The 20,960-nt window shown below is 40.0% G+C and overlaps 1 protein-coding gene across 1 annotated transcript in view; it reads left to right on the top strand.

The window, feature by feature from the left end:
* csmd2 (CUB and Sushi multiple domains 2) overlaps positions 1 to 20,960 on the top strand; it is a 224,401-nt gene that overhangs the window by 83,630 nt on the left and 119,811 nt on the right. Inside the window, exons 6-7 of the mRNA XM_041052918.1 lie at positions 17,106 to 17,218; positions 19,307 to 19,384. Coding sequence (XP_040908852.1) covers positions 17,106 to 17,218; positions 19,307 to 19,384 — 191 coding nt within the window. The remainder of the gene's footprint in view (positions 1 to 17,105; positions 17,219 to 19,306; positions 19,385 to 20,960) is intronic.

The following is a 20,960-nucleotide window of genomic DNA, read 5'->3' as shown; positions in this document are numbered from 1 at the left end:
GTGACTTCATAGAAGGTATTCTCTATTTCCACACTTTTTCCATTCACAGTGCACATAACTTTCTGACAGATATATTTGTCAGTCAGAGAACATAATTCATCTTTACAGCATCTGGAGTGCATTGTTTTTGCAGAAGGCAAAGTCCGTGTTCATTTTGGGCAATGCCTTTGGTCAGCAGCAGAGTTCCTGTAGAAACAGAACCTTCAGGAAGAGAAACTGGGCTTCAATAATTGCCGTGTACCTCAAGTACAAAAACACTCAGGCAATAGTCCTAGAATAAAACTATAGAGCTGGAAATGAGCATAATGAGTCCCCTTAAATGCTCTTGTTAATTAACCTCTGGTGACACTGACCTGCTTCACTCCAGGATAGTGGAGCCAGGCAAGGCTGTTCTTCAGGGCCCTCTCTCTCTTACTCAGGATAGCGACATACTGTACTTTACCCCATGTGACTGTGTTTCCGCAGGCTCTCTGCCTGTCAGGGAAAGACTGATGCTGATTGACAGCTAACACAAGGTCTCTGTCACAGCCACTGTAATCACATTCACCATGGCAGGGCTGAAGCATAGTCAGTCTTTGATGCCCTGATTGCCTAGAGGTAAAAGATATATATTTTATATATATATATATATATATATATATATATATATATATATATATTTTTTTTTTTTTTTTTTCTTACCATAATGCAGTCTTTATGTAGGGGAGCTCAAGTACATGCTGTATCCATGTACATGTACTAGCCACTCCTGCTATTTTACACTCCTGTTGTGTCATGTAAATCAGATTTTCGGATAGGTTTTTCTCATGATCACCATTTGACAGGCCTTTCTGAAGTGTGCATTATACAAAAGACAGTACCTGTGTATTTCTTGGACGATGTTGCCATGCCTGAGCACAGCTTGCCTTTTGGTTGGAAGAGCTGGATAATTGTAGTTCTTGACCTTGAGTTTGCCTTTCCTCTCCTTTGACTCTCAGCTGTCAAGTGACACACTAATGGACTAGTAGAGGGTATGCAGATATGCTGGTTCCTTTGCCACATTCCAATGACTTGATCCTCTTCAAATAAATGATAATAAAGACACTGTACACACAGTTCAACCAGCTTTCTCTGTATGAATCATACAGTATAAGCCGTTGGCTACATTACCATTTTGTCTCTGATTCCAAAGAAGAGCATTTTGTTTTTGTTTTTTTTTTAATTGTTTGCTGAATTATAAACTGAAAACTGATTAGGTTTTCTGTCAAAGCCGCTCGATCCACACATCAATCCCCACAACCTGTTTGATTCCCCAGTGCTTCCCGCTTGGGGCTCCAAGTATTAATGAGAGAGAATTAACAACAGCGCCACCATCGCCCTGCCATTAGGCTACTCCTGTCCCAATTAGCTGATGTTACTGCTGTCATTCTCATTATGGCGCCTTACCATTTGGAATTTTGAAGCTGAAATGAACATCAATTACTCAGTTGAGCTATTTTGAGCGAGGCTCATAAAGTTTGTTTGTTTGGCAGATGAGTGCTGTGACGACTTAAAAGCTTGCTGCAAAATGAAACAGTCTAACTGATGAGAATGGAAGTTGAGTGATGAAGCGCACAGCACGCCGACAGCTGTCACCCAACGCCAGCGTAAACAACTACAGCTGTACCTGTGCGTGAATGTAAATGTCCGCATTGCTGGGTGTGTGGTGCACGTCTGTGCATACAGTATATAGTAGGGCGATGTGTTTGTGCACATTAAGGGACCAGTAGCAGCGGATTTTGTGGCTTTAAACAGCAATAATAAAGTGAGGGACAGACTTAATACAGATGTCTGACAGGAGGGTTTGACTCACAGCTGTCATCAGTAAATTCTGCTCTCGTGTCTCTACATTTGTCAAGTCATGCAGCTTTGAGTATCACCGCATATCCACTCAAGCTCAAACATTTGTTACTCAAGCAGGCAGGTCCTTCCTGCACTTTGAGCGTTCTGGAGTGATTCAGCCTCGGTTCATCTCCGTTTGAATTTATGTTGCACAGTATCTGAATATCACTTTTCGCAGAGAAATGCAACTGAATAGCTACATTCACCACCATCTGCTATAGAAATTATGGTTTGTGGCTGCCTATGGAATAACTGGATAATACCAGTCCAGCCAAGTTTAGACATTTGTGCTTCATCTTAAGGAGCACACTCTTATCAAAGCATTTATTATTGACTTCAGTTACACAGACAAAAATCTGCTTCAAACATCAGTTAATTTCTTTTTTCATTCAAGATTATTTGCATTTCCACCAAACTCTATAATAGAATCTACCATAAAATTAAGTATGATGAAATTGTAAACACAGTTTTTACGCTTAAGAAAGAACAAATGAAGGATTTTAAATGTTATTATTTATTTTTATTGTGACCTGTGAGCTCTGTATTGTGAATCCTATCAAATGCTTAGCTGGCTGTACCATTACATCCTTTATTAGTGATGACTGAGGAAAGTTGTATTGTACATGGTGCGTACATACCAAAAACCCTTCCACCTTTCTTCAGAAGGAAATGTACAACAATCTGGACATTTTTTGCTGGGCAGAAGGAGGTAGGCAGCATCTTCACGCATGAGCGTTCAAATACAAGTGTTTCTGAGGGCCATAGAAAGTTGGTGTGGGTTGCTCGGAATAATGAAGCGGCTCTCATCTATATTTGAACAGCTGCTCTTATTACACTGTCTTCGCTGTCTTTGCTTTTTCTACCCAGAGTGGTATGAACTTAGTTTTGATGTTACAGAAATAAATAAATAAAATAAATAAATTTAACAAAAAAAACACAACTCTGTTCCCTCCAGTGTTTTCCACTCTTGCACCTCTCACCTCACTCAATCCCCTCCCTCCCTCCCTCCCTTGTTCTGCCTGGCATGGCTCACATCCGACTGGCAGACATGCTGCTGATTAATGTGTTCATAATCACCACAGAGACAGAGAAGGGTGATTAATACTAGTCATTTAACATAGTTAGAACCTCCACCAAGAGTGTTTGTCTGAGTGTGTTTGTGTGCATTCCTGGCCCAGGTTTTTGTCCATGAATGAGTGTGCGTGCGTGTGTGTGTGCATGCTGTACATGTCAGAGGAATGATTTATGCATTTCCACTCTAACGACTCCAGGGTAATTGTTGTGAAATGAAGGCATGTTTACACCGTTTTGAGTGTCATTGTATCAGCGGCTTGCAGCCTGTGGATGGAGACAGGATTCAAGGGTGAACAGGCAAAGCTTTATATCATTGTCTTTTAAAGGTTCCACCTGAATTGACAGGCATCTCTGAATTGACATATCTTTTGGGACAGAACAGAATAGTCCATGTGTGTCAGCAGCGGCTTGGACTCCCACTCTGCTTTATGTCTATACGTTGGCCTATAGTATATTATAATGAAAGAATCTCCAGGGTTTTACAGTCTAGTCAGTGGCCACCCAGCCTAATGACATGGGCTATTAAGGCTTCATTAATCCACACAGGGAATGAGGACGGGGATGACGTGTCTTCCCACTATTCAACCTCTGCAATGTCCTCCATGCACCCAGGTTTTCCTATATATATATCCTATGGCAGGGTGTATCTTTGTCAGTGACAGGAAATGAGCATTTTGTTTTCTTCAGACTGGCTAAAAGAAGGGACAAGTAGACATGCTGAGAGATTATAAAACCAGTGGAAAATCTGCCTTATTAAAAGCCCAGAGAAAACATAGCCAAAGGGAGTGTTTTCCTACCTTGCTTTATGTGCAGTTTATTTGCATCTTAGCAGTAGTTTTAAACAGAATTGATTACAGTTAAGGACATCACGGTTTGTTTTTCAAATGACCCACTGTTCAGCACATAAGTAGGATTTGCTTTCCAGCACCATACATTAATTAAGAAAGATCAATGGGGTATTTTTTTTCTTCTTCTTTCTGTAGTTTGTGAAACAACTGTTGATGGGTGCAGCATTTAAAGGGGATTCTGATACCACTTGTTTGTATGTACTTATTGTGTCTTGATATTTTGTTTTCAGCTTGCGTAAACTCCTTATGTTTACCTCTTCAAAGTGGTGCCTCTAATGTGTGGTCAAGTGTTGCGACTTTATCTATCTGAGTGGGTAATTTATCTTTGAAAGGAGTGACAGTGAAAGGTAGCGTTTAAGGCCAATATTACATTATTACAAGTTTTTGTTTTAAATAACTGCACAGTTAGAAATTACACAACTATCCTCAGCTGAACTGCAATTGCAGTAATTTTAGCCCAAGTCAAGGCGATTTTTTGTGTGTGTGTGTGTGTGTTGTCATGAGACTGGCGAAGATGGATAATGTAAACAAGCAAATGACATGCCTCTGAATTCTGTGCAGGCAATTACCGTTAACTTGTATGAAGTTATATTTAATCAGTTAAAACCAGCAAAAACAACAGTACTGACTCACTCCACGGTGCCACACATGGAATAGAACCTTTTACGGTTGTTGTACAGTTCTGCTTTTTGCTCCACACGTCTGTGCTCATAATCTGAAAGACCTGACAGTAAAGCCTTTTTAATGTTTAGTTGTACAACATAATTCTTAACATTTATACACCATGTGAGAACACTTTGACAAAGAGTAATGGCGTCCAGGTAGGACACTCACAAGCAAGTACACACACACACACACACACACACACACATTTTTTTAATGGATACAGTTAATTTTCGTTTTCTTTTTTGTTGAAATAAACTCAGGCAGTTCTACCATCTATATCGTAATGCACACCTGCAGTGAGCAGAGGTGGTGGATATATCACGGCTGAGGTGAGGGGGGAGGGTGAAAGGTCAGTGCTGACTCAGGAGGAAGCAGATGGAGAGTCCACTTTTAATTGGATGGTAGTTTTACGACAAATCGGTCACGGTCATGGGTGATGTATAAAAGATAGCTCTTCTCTTCTTTTTCTCTTCTCTTCCCTTTGTACCTCGAGGTGTTTTCTATCCTTTCTCATCCCACTTAAGTTGATTGATGACTTTAATATTTACTTGCAATCTCCCTCTCTCAACATTGGGTAGGACAATAAAAAAAAAATCCTGAAAAAACAAAGCTGAAATACACGATCAAGATTAATATATTTTTTAAAAGTTGAATAAAGTACACAACTATAAAAGACTCTATGAGCGCATGTTGAAAGTGTCGAATGGTTTGAGACTTGAAGACCAATAAAGGCTAATGGGAGACGAGATCAGGCTCAGCAAGGGTGAATATCTCTGCTGTCTGCTGTATAATGGAGGAGAACCTGGCCCACGTCCACTTTACAACTTAATATTCAATACCCCCGGGGTCTCAAACTCAGATTGGCTTGGGGCCACTGCTGGTATTGTCATCTCATAGGAGGGCCACTTCAATGTTCAAGTACTACAAGAAAGCGCAATATTTCTGATATGCCAATGGAGAGATACCGCTGAACAAGCTCTTCTTCTCTGGACATAGGATACCAGCGTCTGCACTTCCTGCTTTGGCGATGAGCTCACTCACCACATAATTTGCTTCCAGCGTCAGAATCTTTCTTGGCAGTTTGAGACACCTCTGTCAGCTAGCATGAATATCTCCGTCCTCTGCTGTCTAATGGAAGAGACTTTGGCCCATTTCCAACTTTACAAGTTGATACTCCCTATACACCTTAATCAGTTTTCTTAGCTTGACTTAAGCAAGTCTCCCAGTTAGCTGCTCTAACAGGCTGTAACCAAAGTTCACATCTGGGTCACCTGCCAACCCATAAAAGTTGTTTAAGTACTTTGATTTCACCATCACTCTTTCAGCAGTGCTTGCCATCTGGATTTGTCTTTCTGTCAGTCCACCTGTCTAATCTAACTTTGACAGTCTGTCATCTTACTGTCTGCCCGCAAACATGAGTCCTACCCTAAACCGTTTACAGCCTCTAAATGTAAGACATAGCAGGCACACTGCTCGGCCATTTCATTCTCATCCCCGTCTTTCCTTTCTCTTAAAGCTCATGTTTGATAAAGGGAAAGACAGAGCAGATAATACTATGGCATCCATTTGCATTGCATATTGTCGCAAAAGTAGGATGGAGCAGCGAAGTAAGACAGAGGGAGGGATTACAGGGAGTGATGGCAAAAAGTAGAGAACAAACGCTAATCTCTAAAAAAACGGGGACAAAAAACAGGGAAAGCCAGACAAAGGACCAGCGAACACAACAGTGCGAAAAAGGCCTGCATTTTTTTTTTCTGCATCCCATTTGAATTTGGAAAAGTCTTTGAATGGGTTCACAATAGAATGGCTTTGTCAGCCACCCTCAAAATAATTAAAACAAAACAAATTCATGGATCTCCTGGGGAAAGAAGTACTGTGGGAGGACAGAAGGACGGACAGTACGGAAAGAAGAGACACTGAAAGTTGAGGATGTGCTTTTGGCAGTTCTTGTTACCTGGATGACTCATTCCCTACGTCGTCCGGAAGCTACTCATCTCTTGCCCGTTCTTCCTTCCTCTCCTCCTCCCACCTTCCTCCCCCATCTGCCTTTCTTCTGTCATGGAATTCTCAAAACTTGTATCTGTCCTCACAACCTGAGCGAGATGCCATGTGATCTGCAACATCTTGAAAGACTGAAGTTCTACATTTTATAAAGACGTGGGAAAAGAGCTATGTTACTGTAATATGGTCGGACATTGAGTGAGCAATGCCACAAGGGATCGAGGAGTCTGGCTGAGATGAAAGAGGGGAACAACTGGGACACCAGATGTCCATCTGGGGTTCAGCCACTATGCTTTTCCAGCTCGTCTCAGTGGCTCATTACCACATGCTGGAGACAGCCAAACATGTGGCTTTACAATCCGGATAGGAAAATCATTTCCACTTTACAAGGAAGATGCTGACTTCTCAGAGTTGCAAGGCACAAATATAAACCTCAAATATGCCCCCAAAGCAGACAATGGCCCTTTTTAAGTTGGATTTATATTTCCAGAGACCCTGAAGTTCCTGGCCATGGTTAATGATTCAAACTATAAAAAAAAAAAAAAAAAAAAAACAACATCAGAAGACACACTACAACTACCTCAGGTAGTAGTACAATAAAATGTTTTTCATTTTAACATTTTGTTGCTTATATATCACACTGTTAGACCTATGTACAGAAATTCAGAGGTCATTCCTCAGATCGGAGACAACAGAAGAAGAGGAAGAATGACAGTTTCAGGGCTTTAATTAACTAAAGGGAAAGGACATTATTCATCCTACAGAGTGTTTTAAGAATAAGCCATCCAAGCAGACTCTGCCTTCATTCCATTTCAAAGTGTATACCGATAATCGTTTAAGTATGCAATGCATGATATTTTTTTGAATTGTGCATAAAATATGCACAATTCAGCAAACATTAAAATGCTTTGGGAGGTTGCCATTTGTTCCACCAATTCCACCATTCCACCACTGATGAAAGCCACACTGACTTCTCCATATGTGCTTGCTTTCAGTGGTCTGAGAAGGTGGTAATGTCAGGTGCAGCTTCAATACAAAAAGTTTTTAGAAATTTCACAATCACAACCTAGGTTGCTCTACTCCACCCACCTCAGTGCAAAGGGGAGCATTTGGACCCTGGAACAGGTGCAAAAAAACTTGACAGAATGGCAATGTGTCCATGTTGGTATGATCAACAACTTAGCACTGGCACAAAAATAGTGTTTTATTTATTTATTATCTACTTCTTTATCTGAAAAGATGCCATAAAAGCAGTGCAGTAGGAATTGAGTAAGGAATCACTAACAATAGTAAAAGATAAGGAAACCATTGCAGGGCATATAAGAGCTAAAATAGTGGATGTATATTGGAGTGGGTGATTTAGAGTAAAACAGAAGAGTGTGGGTAGAAGCTATTGAATCCAAAAATGATGTACTAGTATAGACATGGTGGATGTTTTTTTTTTCCAAGCACTTAGGTGCGGTAAAAATGTCTCCCCATCATTAATCCTCCCCTAGTCCATTTTGTCATTCTCTGCTGATTCAAGCAGACTGAGTAAGGACTTGCGTACGGTGTTGAGTAGAAACGGGTAAAATAAAAAGAATAGTCTTCAAACAATGAGAGAGAAAGGAACTCCTTGGCCTTTGAATTCCTCACAAACAGGGCTTCAGAATAAACATAGGCGGATTTTAATGGTCGTTATTACTTTATATATTTTTCCCACTTGTAGTTAATTAGCTTGCTTTATACATTATGTTGACCTTTATGTACTGCACTACCCTTTAATACGTGGGAGCCTTGGGGCTTATTGTTTTAAACAGAAAATTCTGACTCGGCACTTTTCAGTGACTTCATTATAAAAAAGTGCACAGGAGCAGATTGTATAGCAACATAGGTTTATATGCCATTTAGTTTTATGATTGCCAGTAAGTTGCTGTTACTAATGGGCTGCTGTTAAATCATGCATGCATTTAATATCCACATGAACCTCAAAAATAATGAAAAATGATGCATATGTTGCATATATCTGGCATTTCCTGAAACCAACAACCTATCTGTGGTACGCATATGTAAAAGGGATACCTCATCTCACTGAAGTAATATTGCACTATTTAGCAATACAAGTGTAAACTCCACACAATAAAAACTATAATTACAAAAAACTTACAGTTTTAGGATCTAAGAGACAAGACTGCAGGGATGGAGGGAATGATCCTTTGTAATTGCTGAACATGCTAGCATCTGACACTAAATACACCTTCCCACAGCCTCCTACTATGCATTGGACATGCAATCTCACACAAACACAAATAAATAGAAACAGAGATGCATGCAAAACCCCGCAGATGCTCCTCTCCTAACATAACAATGCAGTTATTTAAGGATGCTCTGGTATCAGGGGAATACAATGTGCTGGCTGTGTTTGGGGGGATTTGACAGTGTTGCCAGGTTCAATATCATTAGCATGGTTTCACCTGTCTCCTCACATACTGCGTCATCTCAGACTCACTTTGAAAAACTAACAGCTCATACACACAAATCACAAGGGAAGACAAAGAGCTAGAGAGAGAGCAAACGAGAGAGAGAGAAACAGGGAGTGGAACAGAGAGAGTAATTGTCCAGCATAGCATAAATGTCCATCTTAAAATGACAGTTCATCTAATGTTGAATCTTCAGTTCAGTAATTGAAACAAGTGAAAAAAGATAACTCCACTTGCCTCAGGGACAACGACTTGTCATTTCACACATTTCACGTGCTTTGTAAGGATTAAACAAATGAGATGTAAGGTGTTAACTGATGATCTTTAGAGGTGCTGGTACATGGATTTTATAACCTTTGGATAAATCCAGGCAAGTTATCTCTCCCTGTTTCCAGCTTTCGTGCTAAGCTAAGCTAAAAGGCTGCTAACTGTAGCTTCATACTTGTTGTTTCAATATGAGAGTAGTATTGACCATCTCATTTAACTCTCAGTAAAAATTCAAGTAAGGATATTTCCCGAAATGTAAACTTTTCCTTTAAAAAAGCAACAAAAAACAAGAAGAAATATAGTTAAGTTGTTACTGATAAATATCAGACACTCCTATCCTACACATCACATAAACATTTTGCACTTCAGTAACCTCTAGTGGTAGTGTATTAAAAGACATAGACAACATGTCACCACCTGATAGAATATATTTTTAACAGTTTTTGGATGATAACAGAGTCCTAGGAACTAGGGCTGTCACTTTTTTTCAAAAAATAAAGTTGAGATGAAATTGCGATGACACCCACCCCTCATCACGCATATCATACTTATTTTGCCATCTATGGAGTAAAACCCAAAATACTTCCACACATTGCTATAGAGACTGTCCGCTCAGGGCGGCTTTCTTCGCTAGTGTCCTCCGTTTTCATGGCAAACAACATATTACAAGCTTTTGATTTAATAATAATAGTTTACTGAAAGGTCAAGAGGTCATGCCATAATTCAAGCTGAGCGAAGTCTTAAACTACGGGGCAATCTACTTCAAACAGCCTGTTGTACTAAGACACTATGAATTTTGAATATGAACAGGTCATTACAGTTTGATTATCAACACTTTCCCCCATGTTCAAACAAATGTTTGAATTTCAAAGAAAAGGTGACAACCCTAATATGAGCTGCAGCCACATGGGAATATTAGTACAACTTTTTTGTTCTCTAAGTGGCTTTTCTCTGTCACTCTGTGATGGTGGCTTTGTCTTTCTTCCTCCTTCCTCTCCGCCTATATCTCCTCAAGTCTCCTTTAGAGGAGAAGCATGATGTTCCAGTAATCAGCCCTGGGATATTATTGGCATTTGTTTATTGTTGTGTTTGATAGATCCACAGGGAGGGCTCAATTATCACTGCCGCTTTTAAGAGTGACCTTGGGAACTCATTTGTTTTTCTCCCTTTAACCACATATCCAATACCGCCCCGCAGACGATTACACCCATTGAGAAGTGCACAGATATTGTTTTGAGTAGCGTGATGTGATTGATGGTGTGCATATTTGTGTGTGTGTCTTCGGCAACCTTCGTTGGCGAAGCATCATGTCATGCGTCTGACAGAAATTAAACAGGGGAGAAGAAATGGAGAGAACAGCCGCTAGCTTGACAACATCTGTATTTGTCTTTTGCTTCAACTTGCTCAGACAAGTAATTTGTGCCGGTGTGGGTCATTTTGTTGAAGGCAAACATTCAATAGCGTCAGTCATTAGGCTCTGTATGGTTTCCTCATCAGCATTGCTCCACAGTCCATTCAATTGCAGTTCAGTCCTACTGCTTTGCTCTTTATGACTTTGCCTACATCTACCTTGACTTTTTGAGCAAGAGTAATAAATCACGCTGACGCTAGGATCAATTGTGGAACAAGTGGCACTAAATTCTTTGCTTCCATGAATTGAGCTGCTTGAGTTTATGTTTCTGCTCCGTTTTGTCTGCATGCCTTTTTGGCTGATGTAAAAACACCTTCTGAAGTTACTATTGTATTTTGTGGGTAACAGCGCAAGAAACTGATGCACTTTCCAGACTGATTCTCTGAAAACTGACTTTGGTGGATGAAGTGGGTCACTTTTTTTGGAGAGTATAACTTTTTAATGCACTGGCGTAAAGATGTGCTTTGTATTATCCCAGGAAACGGTAAGAGTGTGCAGTCTCACAGATTGCAACTGAATCAAAGCAAAGCAAAAGCCAGGGCTCATGCGAGGCATCACTAGTTGAGCTACGGTTATTTAAGTGTGAGTATACATTTGTTTTTATCCAGAGATGCAACCTGTGAAGTGTCAGTAAATACATTCACTCCATCACTAAATGGTGAAAGTAATGTATATATTTACTGGCCTTTGATATATTCTTAGTTTCATATGCATAATGCAGGTTGTAATTACTGCAATCCAAGTCGACCTTCAAAATTCAATCTTGTATTTATCAACATCATCTAGAACTGTCACTGACTAGACTTGAACCTGCTCTTTTTCCTCTCACTGTTAATCTGACAGATCATTGCCGTGACCTAATCTTTTACAGATGTCCCTGACAGACATGAGGCTTTCTTTGATGTGAAGATCATTTTAAGCTTCTTCAGCTTGAGACTTGTGCTTGTGTGGCTACTATACATTTCTCTTTGGTGAAAATGAAACAGCATGGCAGAGCAGGCGATCATTTCCATTGGTATTAAATTTGGAAGAGTACATCATCAAATAAAGCACCATTGCCCTCAAATCCGCCTGTCTTTGAAAAAGAGTTCTGAGTCAGGATTGATGAGGAAGCCTGTGTTTGACAGTTGGTAAATGGATGACATGAAATTTGGTTGCATGGCAGTGATCCCCAAGCTTGAGATGAGATTTAACATCAACTGTATATACACTGTTTGAAACTGACTTAAACACAAAAGTGGATTTGCAGGAAGCTTCAAGATAGACTTGAAGAAATGTTAAAAAAGTCAAAAAAGATAAAAAAAAAAAAAAAAAAGAATAAGGGAAAGGAAGCCAAGATGAAGACTGGTTCGTTGTTCTTCCCAAAAGGAAATTTCTTTCAATCAGTGTCCATATTATATGTTCTGTGAGGGCAGAAAATGAGTTGTGGGAAGAGGAAGAAAGGAATCCCTCAGAAGATTTAACAAGGCTTTCTGATGGGGCCAGAGGTCTGTGCATGAATAATACATGCAGGCTGAGAGAGGAAAAAGAACAGACATTTTGGCTCTGCTGGACCAAGAAGTTTAAGGGAAGAGTAGGAATGTTGGCTGTGATGGGTCTGCAGTTTTACTGGGTTGGCCAGTGGTGGTTTCAGCCTCCTCTGCAATGTCTTTCTTTTGCACTCAGAGCTCCAGCCCAGTTGCAACACAGACCCAGGAGACATAACTGCCCTGAAGGCCTCTCTTCATACTTAGGCCTTAACTTGTAAGGTTGATGGTTTCTACTGCCAGGGTGGTTGTTGTTTAAAGAAATGAATGAACTGTGTGGCGGGTTTTATGTTGTTTGGAGCAGGGGTGGGCTCTGGTGGTTCGTTTAAAACCCCAGTGTACGTCTGGTCTCAGTTACATCTGAAGGTCACAGCTACAGCTCCGCTGCCAGCACTTTAATACTGCCATTCTGGACTTAAGGGTCTTCCACACTGATTAGTTTTACCTCAGAAAGATGTGGCATGTGTGTGTGTGTGTGTGAATTTGTGTGTGTTTGGGAAAATGACAGAGAGAGAGAAAGAGGGAAGTTGGGAGAGAATTTATTGATATCTGCATACAAGTACGTGTTTGTACCGTGAATATTTGCTCGTGGTGGTGTATGCGTATGTGCGTCAGCGTGTACATCTGGATAGGCTGGCTTGTGCTATAATTCACATCGCCTCATTAAAATGCTAAAACTTTTGGCTTTACAGTCACTGTGACCCACGGTCTGCTGTAAACACCAGGGCCTGCATACTGAGCAGAGCTCTGATTGATCTGCCTAAGTAGCTGCAGTTAAAAGAGATGTTCTTCAACCCGAATCGGCCCGTCTCCCCACCGCACGCGTGCAAACACCCGCACATGAACGCATGTACGATGCTACATCACAATGACTTCATGATTCAATGTGCTTGATCCTAAGGCGGAGTTAGCCACCTTTGACACCCGAGCTCCACCCATTACTGATTATTCATAGAGTAATCTGACATTTTGCCCTTTGAACATAAAATAGATGACATGAAACGATGAATATAAAGAGGGAAAAAAGACCCAATCCACTGAGGAAAGGTTGCTGAATTGCCTGATGACGACGACCTTTGTTCAAAATCCTGAAAGGCATTAACAATTTAATGAGTCACATCACATCAGTATGGAAAGTATCTCTGTGCTAGTGTTACGTAAAATGGATTTTGACTAGTCTTGCTTATTCCTAAGACGCTCGATCATAATATGACAGTGAAAAGACAAGTCTAAGCAACAGGGATTTGGAAATGTGACTTCTGACACCCACAAATCAGATGTTGCTCATAAAGGTTGTGTAACCATTTCAGACTTTTTATGAATGTTGATAGCATGCAGTGTGAATGGAGATAAAAGACCTGTATTGAAACATGGAAAGCATGGAAAGTGCTGTGTGTCAGTTTGTGGTTCACGGCTCAGTCAAGAACACCACTGCCTCCCTCTATCACCTTGCTTTGCCCAAAATACATTTCTTGGACTATCATCAAAAGTCTAACTCAGTCTGAGGAGCTTTGGGGCCTAGAAATGGAAACTGATTTAGCACTGCACTCTCAAGACAATTCCTCATAAAATCTAATATGGTCAGCCAGAGAGAGTAAGAGAGAGCGAGAGGCTGAGGTGGAAAGGAACCGGAGAAGTAGCCACAACACCCTTCAGGAGACCTCCATCAGCCTGCTCATGAGTTTTTCTGTTGCTCCCTATGGTCACTTTCACCCTAAAACTTTAATGTTTTGAGCAAAAAAAAAAATCCGGGTTGGACCATGAAATGGGGAAAGGCAGAGGTGACATTGGGTCAAAATGATATTTATGGTGGTCTTTTCATCCCACATCCCATTATTTATTAATGGCCTAATCCTTAATGGCATATCCATCAGTTCCTGATCCTCTGCCACTGCTGGAGTTTATCAGAATCTTAAGTCAGTCTTTAGCTTTATTGTTGCCTGTTAATGAAAGTTGATTCCAGCTCAAATTGCCCTTTAATTCAAAGGGACGTTTTCATTTGTCCCTGTGGTGGAAAGGGGAGTAACTCAACACAAGTGAACAGAGCAGTTTGTATTAAAAACTTGGCTCTGGTGTTTGGGGGCCTTTGTGCGTGCATGTGGGAAGGAGGGGGATCATATACTGTGATCCACTGGAGGGAGATTTGCTACTAAGGATGCTGAGCTGTCACAGGTCCCAGCTATGTACTTAGAGCCAGAGGTGATTCTGGCACTCTCCATCCTACTAGTATCACTCCAAACGGACATGTGCCAGACCCTACATGAGCCCCCTCCTTCTGTTAAGTGATAAAACATCCCCTGAGGCACACTGACTCACTTTATCAGTCTTGCACTTGCCGTTGTAAATCAAGGCCGGTGTCATACAACATGGTTTCACATTTCTGCCTTATTTTCATTATTCTATTCCAGCCTCCAGGCTACACTGAAAGGAAGGAAAAAAATAATAATTTGATCAGATAAATACCTTAATTATGCCCATGTTATATGTAAAGTAAAGGAAGAGAGAAACCCAATGCCAATAAAGACAGAGAGTGTGTTTGATGGAATTTATGTGGGATATTTATATTGTTTTCTTGGTTTACTTTGTTTACCTGTCAGTTATGCTTTAGAGAAAAGGCCAAGCTATAAGTCAGGGATAGTGATGGAGTGTTTGGAGAAGGAAATTCAACCAAAGTCCATGAGTTAAACATTAAAACCGCAGTAATATGAACGACATATAAGGTAATATACTATGTTTGATTTTCTGGTTTTCACCGTTATTTATATAAAACAGTTCTGTTGATACCTAAAGCCATTTCAAGAAACCTTCAATTTTATTGTTTTAAAAACCAAGTGTAGGGTTGGTATCCTCTATGTTCAGTTTCTGTTATCAGAAGCAGCAGAAGTGGTTGGTATAGAGTACATACATATGATGGGTACATACTGATGGGTAGTGCAGAGTGGACATACATACGTGTTGCATCCTCACTCTGGTCAATGCTCACCTTCACACACCACTTTTTATTAAGGCCTTTGACGTTCTATTAAAAGGAGCTTGTTCATCATCAATCACCTTTTGAGATTTGAACATAACTGTTTGACAAGTGAAGCTTGCTTCAGTGGAAGTCTCTTAACCAAAGGTTGAGGTCATTGATTTCTAGTGAGGGGATGCAAGCCATGCAAGCTACATGCTGGAAGCAACCATGGGAGACAGGAAAAAGACTTTCATCAGGGACATAATCACTTTTCTATACTCCGCTCCATTTTTCTGCTGTCTGCCCGCAGTGTGGCCAAATCCCTCCCTCGTGGTTTGTCCTACCTACTGCCCAAACCTCTTTTCAAAAAAAAATCTTTTCCACTATTTCTGGCTCTCCCTGCAACCCTCCAGGTGAGTCTGTGTTCAGGTTAAACTAATAGGCTAGGGTGGGAGGTTACTTTATAAACAAAGGAATCTCTGCTTTAATCAAAACAAAAGCAAATTCTGTCTATATCCAAAAACCGACATGCTTTTAATTGATCCTAAGAGAGCTCCACAGTTCAGTCAGTCACGTATCCCTTCGTGGTAGATCCCTGTCTTTTTTGGTTGGAGCTGTATATTCAAAGCTGTTTTATTCTTTTCTCCCTGTGGCATCAGTACACCAAAATGTTTTTGCATTCAAAGAGGATTAGTTAATAGCTAACAAAATACCTCTCCTAACCCTTTTCCAGTGTTTTCTCCATTGTGTTTAATTAACCAATCACAATACACATACTTTTTTTTTTCAGCAGCTTTAATGAGAGCTGGGTGGACATATACCTTAGTATGCATCTACTCTATAAAGCAAAGGAGATATGGAGGTTGGGGAGATGAGGTGGACACAGCTGGGGAAATGTAATTTACTGCTGGGGAATTGGAATTAATGCACGCACTTGTACGAATGCTTGCATGGGGGTATAGGTACACATACTGTCCGTGTGCAGCAGAGTGTGTGTGTGTGTGTGTGTGCGCATGCTTTTGTGTTAGTGGGTCTCAGGATAAAACATGATGTGCCCCCAAATGACTTTGGCTTTAACAACTGAAGAAATGCCTGGTAAGCAACTGCTCTCATTAGCATACAGATCAGGAGGCACTGTAAGTGTTTGTGAAGTATAATTCACTATTGCTTTTTCAAAGCAATAAATGGAGTGTCCTTTCTCTGCGAGTGCCAAAGCTGGTCTTTCCTGGTCCTGTTTTTTTTCTTTTTTTTTTTTTTTTTGTTGGGTTCCAGTTTGGTTAAGAGTCGTTAACATTACAATCCCCCTTAGGTGTTAGACCCTCCCTTTAATAGATCTTAAAGGTGCAGCATTTTAACTTCTCTAAGCCACGGCCACATTAATTTTGAAACATTAGTATAATTATCATAAACAAACAAGACGATCACGGGGATGACTGGCAGGTTCTGCCAGCCTCTACGATATATTGCCTGCCATTGGGGCCTGACTTTATTGGAAATCTGATGGATTGCATAATTGGATGATGGCACGAAACAGAAGCACAAGCAGAGCTGCTTTATTGGAGTAGCAGATGATAGAGCGAATAACAGATGATAGAGAAATTAGTTTCTATATATTTATTCTCAGATAACCTTTAACCAAATTAGTGCCAGGGAGAAACGATGTGTGCATCAATTATAGTCATTCACACATTAGTGTATAATATACCTAACACGGTAACATTTTGTACTTATAGCTTATGGTGTAGAAGACGTTATGCTTTTGCAACCTGAACTAAATACATATCTAAGATGACTTTGAAATTACCTTAAACAGACAGATTCATTAGCTGAGTCCATGTACAAAGGAAGTGTATCAGTGCTCACATAGATGCAGCAGATATTAATGGTATATATATATTAACTTGAAATCATTTCTGAGTGTACAGGATATGCTAACGTTACTGCAGTGTGCAATCTACTACCTTCGCATTTGCATGTTAAAACACTCATATCCTATTATGCTAATCTCAGACACTGTTCTCTCCATCTCTGTGTCTGCAGGTTCACTGGTCCCAACCTTCCCTCACCCATCATTAGCAGCAAGAACTGGCTTCGACTGCACTTTACCTCTGATGGAAACCACAAGCTGAGAGGCTTCAGCGCCCAGTACCAAGGTAAGAGGAAAAAGAGCTTCTGATAGTTTAAAAGGACGATCATTAATACTTTGCCACCATCCGACCAAATTCTCAACTTCCCAAATTCTCAACTTCTCTGGACAAAGTTAAACGTGGCACAGGTTTAACTTCGTCCAGAAGGATCTGCAAATATTCATGATATTTAAACCTTAATATTTACTTTGACCAAGTGACCTTTCCTCTAGTGCCAAAATCAGAATATAATTTCCACTTGTGTGCAAGAAATAACAAAATCTAGTCACCCACAGCCCTGACATGAATCACATTTGTACTTCCCAGAGGATAAACTCTTGCCATTTTGGAACCCTCCGTGAGTTTTCCTCTTATGTCTCCCCAGGCCACAATCTGAACTTTTTACAAAATATATCTCGGAATTTAACAGGCAGATGGACATGAAATTTGTTGACCACATTCTTGCTCCTAAGGGAATGAAGTGTTACTGGCCTTAGTGAGACCCCTTTTGCGCTTTATTTTGCACCACTGTCAAGACAATACTGAACAGAGAAACCATTAATTTGGTATCAAATCCAATGGAAAAGAATTCTGGTAGGTAGACATGATGATATCATTTGTTTTGTTTCTGGTGCATATGAGCTTAAAATTTTTATTTTAAGATTATGCCACAGCTGCACAGGCAACAAGTGAAATTATTTGACTATTTTGGCTGAATAGTTGTGATAGCTTTCAGAAAAACAAGATTTGCAGATTCTTTACTCGAAGGGTGCATAATCTGCACGAACGCATGCAGGCACTAAAACCTCTCTCTCTCTCCGGCACATCCATTCCCCGTCCCATTACTCTTAGAGGGTTCAGGGGTCAACTTTTAGAAGGAATGAGCAGGGAAAAAGGATTAGTTCGTCCACAAGAAAAGGTGATCTCTGAGGATCTCACCTCCAGCCAGCCGCTGGATATCTCAGAAACGATGGCAAGAGAAAAAGAAGAGAGAAAAATAAAAAAAAAGATGGAGAGAGCGAGAGATGATGAATATATCCCATAGGCGGTGAACCTATGGGATTACAGGTTCAATGTTAGATAAATATGTTTAGAAGATCAGAGAGAAATGGGAGACTAATACTTTAATTAGATTAAACACTGGCTCCATCTCTACCGTCCCCCGCCCCCCGACCAGCTATTCTCATCCTGACGCTTCCCATGTTTCCACAGCAGCGGCATGTTGCAGTGATGAAACGAATGTTGATCATTGGCTTTGTATCTTTTCCTCTTCAGTGTCCTTCATTTTACATGGCACGGAAAACATTCAAATCCAATCAAACCCTGCACCTAATTTGCAACCTTTTCTTACCTTTCCTTACTGGAAACATTAGTATATTGTTTATATTATATTTATATTTTCCCTCCTTTTTTAAATCATGGTAACAAATCTGAAAACTAGCAATAAACATAATAAACAGACTTTGAATTAAAATTCTGCTGAAACTGAGCAAAGGATCAAAATGCATTTGTGCAAAACAAACTAAGGTTTCATTGTCAGGAACCGTCAGAGTAATTAAATGGGGTGAGTGTGAAGGGGTGCACAGACAATGCTGATGGTGTTTTTGAAACTGGTGAATAAATGTGCATTTAGATGAGCCTCTTACTTTGCAATGATGACTTTGTTTTTTGTTTTTTTTCCAGCCATTATCATGAAAGTCAGTCATTTAAACCTCATATTCTTATTGTACAGGTCTTGTACAGGTCCTTACATATCCTGCCTTTTAATAATCACATGATAATGTTATTCTCCGAGCCCTTCATTTCATGAGATTGGAAGGAAATCGTACGTAGCTCAGCTCTTTTCTTCAACATAAACCCAATGTGTGACTTTTTCAGACTAATATTAACAGATGTGTGTTGTAAGGCCTTTTAAGGTAAAACATTATTTTTTTAGTGTCATAAAAAGTTCACAAAACTGCTGTGAAAATAACTGGAGTACATGTGGGCAATGATGTATGGCACAGTATGTTATTGGAACTGCGGCAGACATTTACCACTGCTGGAATGTGTGGGTGTCATTATTGCACTTTGTCCTGTTTTATATATGTCTCTATTCTCTGTTTTCCTCTACAGTGAAGAAGATGACTGAACTCAAGTCTCGAGGTGTTAAGATGTTGCCTAGCAAAGACAACCACCACAAGATATCAGTGTGTAAGTTAGACACCTTAATTGACATCTGTCTTTTGCACATAAAGTGCACTGAAAATAATAGTTTCTCTTATTCAGTGCAGTGGCCACTGAATTCCTAAGGGAGAAAACCAGAGAATAATTTAAAGAAAACGTCAGTGTGTGGACTTACATGTGGATTTACCTGGCACACTGTAGCAAAATAGAAAGCAGCTCTTATTTGGCCTCTTCCACAGACAAGCAAAGTTCCTGTAGACACACTTGTACCACTAAAAATATTGAAATCTGAACAACTACAGATTTTAACCATGGCTTTCTCTCTGGGGAATCTGGCGGGAAAAACCCTGGCAATTGCATCCACTTTTTTTTCCTCAGAGTACGGCAGACTGACACCGGCGGCTGTCATGGGATAAGTCTGCAGTGTCTTTAAGGGCTTAAAATTTTTTGCTCAAGGATAACCAGCACAAGTTTAGCCGCAGCAGGAAATAAACATTTAACTTTACAGGGAAAAAAAAAATGGTGAGTCAAGGCTCTATACAAGAGAAAAACAACCCTGACACACTGAATATGCCTGTTGACTCCACAACGTTCGTGTCTAGCTATGGGAGAAGATGCCAGACAGTCTTTTATATCTTTTCACCTTTCTCAACTCTTGTTCAAAGTCATTTAAAAGTTTTTTTTTTTTTTTCCCGTACTCCTTGGCCAGAGAAAAGGGTAACTGCTGAGTGTTGAAAGAGGTACAAACACAAAGGACGCACAGTCTGTGCTAGAGATGCCGTTCTAATGGCAAATGGACAGCAGTAATTGCATTGGTTGCTCTTTTCGTCATGGCAGTCTTCCTTGCCCTTGTTCTTTCTCACCCTCTGTCTGAGTTCGCTGTTCATTATCCCATTCAGCTTTATTTGAAACATCTGGAACATTAACAGCTTGACAGCTATGAGTCACCTGACTAGAGTGGCACAGAGAGACGGATGTTAAAGGGGTTTAAGAAAACTTGTCGAACAAAAAAGAGGTGCGTTCATGGTAATCCTGCCTCAAGGCCATTTTCAGTTCATTTTATCCACCTCTACTTCCCACTTTATCTTCTGCTTTTAATCCGTACATCTGCCAGAAAAATCACTTTTTTCTTCTTTTCTTTCATTTGCGTTGCTTTAATGCGTCTTATTTTCACTTTACCTTCCTCCACTTTACACTCCCCTCTCTATAGTATTTCCATCTATCTATCATTTGACTGCCTGTGACCTCTAATGGAACACATTCATCTTTTGAGTGGAAAAATAATGCAGCTCATTACATTTATTTATTTATTTATTTATTTTGCATAAACTCTAAAGTGGATTAAAACTTTGAAAAGTTACTCTTTGTATCTCAACAAATTATTAGTCTCTACAAATATATCAAAAGTTTCAGCCTGTAACATGCAAAAATGGCTTATTAGTATTTTCTTCACATTTGCAGCAATGTTTACCCAATATTCGATAAATAAAAACTCTCTCTCAACTGATGGAACTTTTAAATGATTGAATGCTAGACTGCATCCCCATCACTACATCACTGGGTGCTGCTATAATCAAATATTGATTTTGCATCGAATTCTTTA

This window comes from Toxotes jaculatrix, chromosome 13, assembly GCF_017976425.1.
Source record: "Toxotes jaculatrix isolate fToxJac2 chromosome 13, fToxJac2.pri, whole genome shotgun sequence".
Classification (NCBI taxonomy): domain Eukaryota; kingdom Metazoa; phylum Chordata; class Actinopteri; family Toxotidae; genus Toxotes; species Toxotes jaculatrix.
Note: the sequence above shows the minus strand (reverse complement) of the source record. Positions and strands in the feature narration are given on the sequence as shown.